Source organism: Mercenaria mercenaria, chromosome 12 (assembly GCF_021730395.1).
Source record: "Mercenaria mercenaria strain notata chromosome 12, MADL_Memer_1, whole genome shotgun sequence".
Lineage (NCBI taxonomy): Eukaryota > Metazoa > Mollusca > Bivalvia > Venerida > Veneridae > Mercenaria > Mercenaria mercenaria.
This window is the reverse complement of record NC_069372.1, coordinates 26,266,592-26,277,610: the sequence shown is the minus strand read 5'-3', so window position 1 is coordinate 26,277,610 and position 11,019 is coordinate 26,266,592. Positions and strand designations below refer to the sequence as shown.

The 11,019-nt window shown below is 32.5% G+C and overlaps 1 protein-coding gene across 1 annotated transcript; it reads left to right on the top strand.

Annotated features, from left to right (window-relative positions):
* The first annotated feature begins 273 nt into the window (after nt 1-273).
* LOC128547277 (toll-like receptor 4) lies at nt 274-10,741 on the top strand. Its single transcript, XM_053519501.1, has 2 exons — nt 274-443; nt 3,229-10,741. The coding sequence occupies exon 2, from the start codon at nt 3,257-3,259 to the stop codon at nt 5,897-5,899; it is 2,643 nt and encodes an 880-aa protein (XP_053375476.1). The 5' UTR covers nt 274-443; nt 3,229-3,256; the 3' UTR covers nt 5,900-10,741.
* Nucleotides 10,742-11,019: the final 278 nt, after the last annotated feature.

The following is an 11,019-nucleotide window of genomic DNA, read 5'->3' as shown; positions in this document are numbered from 1 at the left end:
GTGAATGACGGAATACCAATTTAAAGTAATGAATGTCAGTCTGAAGATTTAGTTTTTATGGGCTTATAAAACGTATATTTTAACAATGCATATTTTAGCAAATCCTCGGCGAATTTAATCGGTTTTGATTCAAGTTAGGTACTTTCCATTACTTTCATAACCTTAGTATTGTGTATATATCGAAAGTTTGACGCAGTTTATATATTTAGGTAGTTTCTATTCGTTTGGTTATTTCCTTAAGAATTTGATACCCTCTTTTATCATAAATGAACATCCGCATTGCTATACACGCTTAAACACTTTTACCAAATTATTTGGATTATATGTCACCAGTTGTAAAGTAGACTGGACTGGCAACCATTATCATTTAGATTAAATTTAAGTATGAAAAGTGATTACTCATCCGAAGAATCAGGAAACTTTCTTTTAAATTCATTCATTACGTAAGTTTAATTGCGTTTCTTTACTTATATTTTACTTAGTATATCAAAATTTGAAGATTTATGAATTCATACCACTAAAAATTGTGCCGAGTTATGGCATTATACACTTGTCTCCGTCTCATAAGCATTATGTTAAACTGTGTAACTAAAGCTGCTTGTTTTTTTTATTTTCAAACAAATATGAATATGTTGGTATGAAATGTAAGATAATAATAATACCAAAATATATATGGAGCTGCAAATAAAACCAAAACGGTTTAGTTACTCTAAAGAAAGGAAAGATGTGCAAAACTAGGTATCTTTAGTATACTTAAGCCTAGAGAAAAATATAGCTTACGTGTTACTAACTCCAGCGTAATTTCATAGATTGAAGAATATTATATTCTTTTGTTCAAGAGTGCGAGCAAACCGCTTAACACCGTATTGTTTGACTTATTCACACGATATAGGTCTCTGTAAAAAAGTAACAAGTTTTATCTGTGCAACTCGAATCGTATAATAACAATCGGACTACAAAAGTTGCTCACTGGTACCAGAACAGAAAGAAAATGGCACTATACATGTTATACCCTACCCTAGGTATACTATAAGAACCATGGTCGTAAACGGGAAATATACTAACCTATATAAATCGCGCATATCTCACATAAAACGTGCAGTTCGGTAAATGGGTACTGTGCATATTAAACAAGTGATAATTTATCTTCCATTGTGCACATTCACATTGCTTCAATATTTGTTATCTCAGAGAAACAACACGTAGTATATAGTTCCATCAACGTAACAGAAAAAGAACAAACTTAGAATAACTTTCTTAATGAAGGTCGGGTCTAGATTTCAAAACAATTCTGATTGTCTGATGAGAAGATTTATGTCAATAGTCGTTTAACTACACGATTGTGTATTAGCAACATAAATGTGCAATGTGAATTAAATAAACAATACAATGTGTGCAAGTCCATGACTTCAAATTCAAAATCATTTATAAGATGAATCAAGGGCGGATCCAGGATTTGGTGTTGGGGGCTGCAACTTGGGGGGGTGGGGGGCGGGGTTTTGAAAACAATGGGTCTATCTGGTGCATTCTGGCCGTTCTGAGGTACTTTATTTGGTATTGAAAAAAAGACAAGTATTGTGACAAACTCAAGGGCTATTAACAAAGAAATGGTAAAGAGCGTTATTAGAGCTCATGCAGACTTTGTTGGATTTTCATTGTGCGAGCGAAGCGAGCGAGAAAAAAATGCATATTTTATATTTTCTACCTAGAACAAAAGACAAATTACCTATGCGAGCCTAGCGAGCGAGAAAAAGGCATATTTTATATTTTTCACCCAGAACAAAAGACAACTAGAGATAAAAAAAACATATGCGACCGTAGCGAGCGATAGAAATGCATATTTTGCACATTTTTTACCCAGAACAAAAGACAAATTACCTATGCTTCAGCGGTTTTAGGGGCGGGGTGCACAGGGTGCGCCCGCCCCCCTTGATCCACCCTTGTCAGAATTTCAGTCATCATTTCGAGTTTTATTGTACATGCGAATAGTTTGCGTTCGGATTTTCTTTGTTTACATTCGCCTTACATGTGCATACTGCTGTGACCTCTAGAACGGATGTCCATTAGGGAAGTTCACTAAGTTTATTTCTGTAACGTTGATTGAAGCATAAACTATGTCGTGTATCTCTACAATATGAAATATCTAAAAAGAATGGAAGATAAATTACCGCTTGTTCAATATGCTTGATAACCATTTATCGAACTGCGCGTTTAGGTGAGAAACGTGCTATTGAAATTGGTATGTGCATTTTCCCGTTCACGACCATTGTTCTTGGGTAGGGTTTAACATGTACAGTGGCAATTTTTTCTGTTCTGGTGCCAGTGTACCTGCTCAGCATTTTTTAAACACCTTCAGTGATTGCGACTTAAGGTAAGAAACGAAGTAAAAACTCTTGATAACTGGTTTGTCATAGCAAACATTATGGCAAGAGCTGCACTATTCAGATTATTGAGTCCAAAACGATCCGTTTAGGTCAAATCAACATCTGTATTGTACTAAATTATATTTTAGTAATGTTATCTTTAAATCTAATAAACTCTCATGAACAGACTCAATCAAACCGAGTCTGCTGTTATTCTTCTTGATTGCATTCTATGCTTTCAAAGGATCTTTTTACAGATTTAAGTAACTATCACAACAGCAATATTTAAGTGTCGTGTGGCGGCTGTAAAAATGTACCCATTAACTGGATTCAATGTTGTTATATTTTCTGGTCCTTGGGGATCAAGGAGTTCATTCAACAATTGTGTAATTTAGTTCCGCTTAAGCCGGTGCTAGGGTGCGTGAGAGGTGTTGCACATTTCATTTCATTAAGCTTTCTTTAAATGCAGATTGGTGGCTGTAAAAAAATCTCCCCGTACTTCGATTCAGTGTTGTTACATTTTCTGGTCCTTTCTCGATTGCATTCAATGCTTTAAAAGATCTTTTTACAGATTCTATTACTTTGTTTCTTTTTTATCACTTTTGCCTACATCTTTACATAGACTAACATAGACTAACATGATAAAGCGTAAAATTATTGTATAAACACTTTCAACTTCTCATATGACAGCAGTACTGGTTTTTGCTGGAAGCGGGCCCGAGAATGGTTCCAATAAGCGTGAAGCTTTCATCACAATCGAGCAAGTTAGTATAAACTAAAAAAGCAATGTTTTAAACCTTAAATTGCTGAAACCTTAACATTCAGTTTAACCTGACCATGACGTTTACTACATTTTGTCTTACAGAAAATAAAAGAAAACTATAATCAACAGGATGAAGTTTCAAATTTACATTACCCTCTGCGCACTGAGTGTCGTTCCGCAGAATAGCCAAAGCAATACGGACTTTGTTCTAAACAAACGTCTGTACAACCACAGTTATTCAGATGCCTTCAAACAGACAGTGACACACGTGTCAGAGAATACTACATATATGGACATTCATGAAAACTGTTCTAAACATATTATCGACGACAACATCTATATTAACTGTTCAGGTTCAGGAATAGATCATATACCAGAATTGCCTGAATCAAGTGTTTCTGTTGATTTATCGAGAAACAACATAGAAAAAATACCTGATAACCAATTAACCCATCTCTACATGTTACAATATCTCGATTTGTCAGACAATCCACTAGTACATATAGATCTGGATGCCTTTAATGGTCTTTCAAAGTTATCTACCCTGTATATTCGCAAGTCAAAGCTTTATAAAATGGATATATATGATATTGATACAATGATTTCTATGCTTCCATCGTTGACAGAATTTGCTGTAACATTGCAAGAATTCTCAGCACGTAATATTACGTACTGCAGTTGTTCTGATGAAATATCAATACACACATATCGTTCACTTCCTTTCATAACCTCTGTACTAAACCTTGAAATAGACTCGAGTCATTTAAGACAGATCTTAATGTCTGCAACTGCCATATGGAAAACGAAATATCTTCATATATTTGTAACAGGACATTGTTTTTACGAGTTATTTCACAAACAATGTTTCCAAAATGGGCAATTTCTGCAAGAACTGTCCATAAGCTTTGCTTTTCCAAAAACAGAAATCATTTTGCCGTTGTCTTTCAGGATAATATCGTTTTCAAACAATACCTTTGATAACAATAGAAATTTGGAAGTTCTCAAGATACAGTCAACTTCAAAGATATCTGATTTTAAATGGTTTGTGTATGAGTACAAACTGACGGATCATTTGAGAAACATTACATCAACTGTAAGTCAATTAAAACTGTTTAAATTTCTCAGTGTTCAAGGAATTAATTACGGATCGGATCTAAACTTCTCTCTTAAGGAAGCACTATCTCCTCTTCTGATGTCTAAATCTATATCATCTTTAGATATATCAACAAATGGCTTAATCGGCAAACAATCTGAATGGGTATTGATCCCAACTTCTTTGAAAAATATAACTGCAAAAAATAACTGTTTGTCGTATTTGTTCTTGATGACGCAGCTCTTTGTCTGGCCGCTACATACCTTAGATGCAAGTGAACAAAACTACTGCTTTGGACAAAGTCATTTACATATGAATTATCGAAAAAACATGCCTAGAAAAATAAAATTCGTTGAACAGGGAATTGAAAAAATTATATATACATATTCTATTTATAGAGTTGATTTATATGAGCTAAGGTTTCTACAAAATACCAAATACTTGGATTTGTCATGGAATTCTAATAAACTAAATTCAAAGGTCCTCAGGAAAAAAATTTTCACAGGAGTTCCTAATCTAGAATTTTTCGATTTGACTGGTTACACAATTGAATATGTGGAGGAAAATGCAACAGTTCATAAAAAGTTGAAGTATTTAAATCTTACGTCAAATGCACTTTGGAAAATGGGATGTGCACTTAGTGAAAGATTTACGTATTTACCGTCTTTGATTGATTTGCGCTTAAGCGATAACAAAATAGATTGTCTTACTAAGGCTGCATTTGCAAGTTTGAAAGCCGTTCAGATTATTGACCTTAGTAAAAACAATATAGAAACATTTGAAATTTCACTGAAACATCTTCAGAATATTCGATTATTAAACCTGTCAAACAACAACATTCGAGTGCTTACGAAGTCGACGATGGACGATTTGGATGCAATTCCTGCAGTTACAGTTGATTTAAACCTCAATAAACTTACATGCAACTGTGAATCACGTAGTTTTCTTAAATGGTTACAACATGAAACGAAACGTTTCGTAGGACTGGATCGTTATGTGTGTAGATTCAACAATAATTCTTTTGTTTACTTAACAAGCTTAAAACAGATAACCGATGACCTTGACCGTTCATGTTCCTCACACTCAATTCTAATTGCGGTTTGTAGCTTGTTCCTCGCGTTCATTACTTCTGTTATTTTAGGAGGACTCATTTACAGGTACAGGTGGAAGTTACGCTATATGTATTATATGTCAAAGCTTCAGATACATAGTAGGGGAGGAGGAGAGGATTACGAACAACTTTTTGACTTTGACGCTTTCATTTCCTATGCTTCCGACGACTTTGAAGTTGCAAGAGTTGATGCAATTGAATATCTCGAACAAAAGAAATCATTCCGATTGTGTATACACGAACGAGAATTTCAGCCAGGAGAATCAATTGCATATAACATATCTAAAGGGATACATAGCAGTAAAAGGACCCTCTTATTCTTTTCAAAGTCCTTTCTCCAAAGTGAATGGTGTAAATACGAGCTGAATATAGCGCGAATCGAGTCCATGTACACCAAACGAAACCTTATACTTGTTATAATGCTAGAAGATATACCTACTGGGGAAATGACAATTGAAATGATAGATTTCATAAAAACATACACATACTTAGAATATCCTAAAAACGGCCAACAGGAAGACCGAGATGTATTCTGGAGCAAGTGCGCTGATTTTATCAATGGAAGTTAAAGAAACATTGTTAGACTTGAAATTACTGCCAAACTATATGTTTTACTTACATACACATGCATTACTGTATCATTACTCGATTTGCATTTTATCATCAAATGTTCAAACAATCCTTGCAATATATAAATATTTCAAAGACTATCCTTTTATATATAGTGTATCATGTGTCGTTCAATGCATCAGAACAGGCCAAACATCTATATAATAAAGATGACCAAAAACAGTGAATAGATGTACAATGTCAGCTAAAAAGGTTCCATAGGAACTAAATATTTGATAAAATACTTTTAATATTTATCATTAACCTTTTTATATGGCTTCTTTTAACAGAAGAAACAACTATCCGTGAACAATGCCGATTAAACTTATCATTTTAGATGTTACTTCTGTTTCAATATTTATTCTTACATGTATATATATATGTACCTAAATATCTTCATAAAACGTTTGAAACACGAGATAATGTTTGTTTTTTTTTCTTATCTTTTGACCAAATATGTAGAAATTTTTCTGAAAATAATAACAAAATATATGGTATTTATGCTGTAAACTTAATCACATTTAGCAAAACATATGTCCTGTAGTTTTGAATTAATTGTATTTTTGTTTGTAGAATGAGTGTTCTAACATTTTAAATGAAAAAAAAAACATGTTACTTTATACTCTTAGCGGCTATAGTTGTTATGAAAATTTTCACAAAAATATTTAACTAGTTTTATATGGATAAAAACTTAAAGTATGTATTTTCTGGAAAGGTGTTTGTTCAGACCTTTAAAATGTAATATTCTATTTAACTGCAATAAAAATCGCCGTTTGTCCACATTTGCTATTTTAAACGGGTTTATTTTAGTTTCTTTTTTGTTAATCCTGACCCATAACAAACAAACCTTAGCAAGTATTCCATGTAATATAGAATTCATGGTAGTGAAATGTGTAAAATTTATTTATTCAAAAGTATAAGTAATATTTCCCCAATGTCAGTTACCGTTAATATATTTATAGGTATCTAATTTCAATGTCATAAATCATTGTCAGCATACATTGTCATTATCATTGATCTATTTTTGATTTGCTTGAAATGTTTTAAGAAAAAGCCATTTCGAATTACTGGCATGGATGTTAATGGAATCAGCTATTGTTGTACAGCGTAGATTATATTTGTAACTGTCTTTGTATAAAACTGTGTTTGTATATTCCGCCATATTATGTAACACGATGTACTTTTGTGTCTAACACCTTTGAATTTTATATGAATATCTAATAACCTTTTCAAACTTCATTTTTTGATGTTAAAAGTCTCCCTGTTTAAAATCGTATTCCACATTTGTTCCTGTTTTGATTTTGATTTTAGTGCATTGTTATTGTTCCCCGTATGGAAATGTGTTTGTACTGTTTAATTTATTCAATCACGAAAATATATTTTTAATTTCGATTATTCATCATTGGCTGTACAACAATTTTCTTTAACATTCCCTTGAAACATATTTTACTAGTTTATAGTTAGGACTTAAGATGATTTTTATTTTCATTGCTTTCAACATGTATAATTTCATATAGGTAATATAAATATTCAAACGAGTAAATTGTATGGTATATTCAAACATGTTCTATGAATTTGATACTTTTCTCTTACCATTCCTCATAATGTAACATTGTCTTGTGTTTGTGTTGTAAATATTCCATGTTATTTCTTTTCCAACAATTATTTTATAAATTGAAGTATTGTTTATCATGCTCTTAGTATGTTTGTAAATAATACATTTCCTTTAGAGATTTATTTTTGCGTTTTTTCGTCACTTTTATTTAAACTGCATACAAAAACAATGATTCTATATATTTTGTTATATAATTTTCAATAGGATAGTATCCATTTCCTCTTGATTACCGCACCTTCATGGCATTTAAAACGTTGTTGATATTTTTAAAACCTCCTTGTTCGTCAATTGAAAATTGCAAGTTGAGTAACACTGCATATGGGTATATTACTAGAACTGCCCACGAAATGCGAGTTTCATGTATTGCCACTATTTAAAACACTTCAATATATAGTTTGCTTTAAGACTTAGTAAAGATTTTGTTGCTTGATTTCTCTTTTTTGTACACAGTATGGTAAGCGTTTTTGCAGATATTGATATAACATTAACAAATTATATACCTCTTAAAAAGCAGTTTTGTCAGAATTAAGTTTCAGACTTATTCAAACTGTGTTAATACAATATCTCATATTTCAAAAGAATCCTTTCAACCATTACTAACTGAAGCTGCATCATCAGTAATTTACAAATAATTTACAGTCACCACACGTGGCACTGTTTAAGATATTCATTCTGGGTCAAGAATCGCATCGACTCGGGGACATTGCACTGAGAACGATTTATGGCACACTGTCCTAAAATCGCTACTGCATCAATCAAACTTAAGGTTAAATGTGAGCGACGGTCTAATGGATACAGTATCATCCTCTCAGCCCAGACGTTGTGGGTTGAAGCTTCACTTGGGCCACGACCATGCTTTCTCGGACACGAAAATGCATTGATCTTTCTAGAAATCGGACTCAAATTCAAACAAGCTCCAATCTTGCATCACAAACGTGATAAATTTAATTAGTATTAACATATTTAAGTTTGTGAGAAGAAACAAAACGCTAGTATACATGAATAGTATTCTTTGAGTTATATAGATGCCAGGACTGTGCACAGCGATTGATATGAATGTTTAAATTATCTTAAATAGAGTAAATAGCTCTGAGACACGAGACTTCTTCGCTGATAATATTGATTGAATTACTTCTTATAAAGTTGATGGCGTTAACACATATCTTAAATAAGTCGAGCCTACTTAAAGTTTGTATTTTAGTTCCAATGCCTTCGTTAAGTCGTAAATAAATCATATTTTAAAAGATAGCATTAAACCTGAACTGTGGTATATATCTAAATACTCGAGATGTAAGAAAAAGGAGGTAAGTCAAACTTATGAGTGTACGTATACACTGTAAAACTTCGATTAAGGTACAAAAGCTTGCAATTGTTCCATGTAGATTTTAAAATTGTGATGGAATGAACCACTAAACGAAGTTTAAAGTGGTTTAATAAGCAGTCCTTATACATATACTTCTTTTATAAATGAGTCATTAATGTTGTAAACGTTCAAGGCTTTTTAAAACAAATCAGTTTTACTGCCAAACTACGGTAAACAGCCGAACATTGTGTGCCATTTGGTTTCATCTAGCCAATTACCAAAGCGAAATGATGCAGCCAAATTACGTCATTTCCGCTTCCGCTTCAGGACATTATAGGTTTATGTTTAGCGTAATTTCGTTGAAGCTGATTCAGTTTCATAACCTTTATGGCTCTACAGTTTATATGGTTTGAAGGTCCAAATGTATTAGCATACCACAATTCTACCATATCCCGGGACTATGTTTAACCTCTGATGGATGAGAATGAAACAGAGCAGGAAGTGGTGCAGCCTTTGCAAAATCATTTTTTTTGACTAATTTCAATAGGTTTGTTAATGAAATTGCTTGGTGAAAAAGAAATCGTGGTGAACAGAAAGCAGTATATTTCAGTTACCCGAGCAAATTACAAGTGACACACTAATTTCCCCGTATTTCCTTGACCTTTGTGTTAAAAAACAAAAACGGAGTTTTACACGTCAGACTGTTCAGGCAGTAAACTGCCTTAGGATTAATGTCTCTGGTAATATTTACCATACGGAATCGACATAGGGACAACTGAAATACAACAAAGTTTCTTGATGTAATATTATCAGAACTGTTTCTTTCACAATATAACATGTTCTGACACACATTATAACTATGTAACAAAGTTTCAATTCAAGATTAAACTTTATAAACCTCAAGGTTTGAAAAGAGGGAGGTTAAGTTATAAAGCAATAAAACCACGAATGGACAGCTCTGTAAAAATATAAATCATCAAATGTTACAAGGGCATAAATCTTCATAACCTTATATTACATTTCTGTTTCCCTGATTACCAGGGTGAAAGTCTGTTAGATATAGCGCACACAAACATTCAAAATCCTTATTACTCGTAAACCTTAGAGTTTGATGCTAAATATCAGCCTCAAGTGAAGATAAGGTGCCAACTACCCTGTATATAATGAAAGAAAATGTGCGTGTCTCAAAAAAGGGACTTGCAATAGAATAATTTGATTCCAAAACGAGAGTAATTATATATCAAAGTGAATGTCTTCTATGGTGTGTGTTTTTTATTAGAGCTGTTATACTCGTACCTCACATATATACACGCACAAAACTTGTCATTACGGTAATCGTTGAAGTATGTGGTGCCTTTAAATGACAGCTGTTTGTACATGGATATAATTTGACATTACACATCAGTGCTAAACTATTGTTTATGTAAAAATATTAACGCGCTTTAACAATAGTACATTGGTGATTGTAAAAATGTAAATACAAGATAATTTATCAAGGTGTAACAAATAGTTTAGTAAGCAACCGAAATTTGATGTAATTTGAGACAAGAATATTGCTGTATTATATACAATACTCATTGACATGAATTACAATGATAAGTGTACTTAAATGCTGTTCTGATATTATCTGGAGGTCAATCATTCCAAAATATAAACTTTTGACGTAACCTATATACATGTACAATGTTAGTACATGATGTATAAGAGTTTTATCTTATTTTTATACACGTTTCACTTATAATGATCCATATAACGTAGATTTTTGTCTTTATTACAAGTATTCTATCTTATATACTTTGCACCAATATTAGGTTTAGGTAAGCAAAATTTTTAAAAAACTTACCTTTCACTTATTTGTAGATATAAATAAAATATCTAGGTTTCGGTCTTGGTTTTTATATCTATATATGAGTATATATTGGAAGAAGGGGAAGTCAAGGCAAAAGTTGTAAATATGACTCAACCATAGAAAATGTATTTCTTAAAAAAACAAACAACCTTATCCGAGCCTAAGGCAATATTGAAGCAATATTTGGAAACATAAAGTTGTTTTTCCCATTCAAATACTGCAAAAAATCTTTACCACCAATTTACCATGAAGGACTGAACAATTCTTTATTTAAACAAGAGGACCAAGATGGCCCTAGGTCGCTCACCTAAGA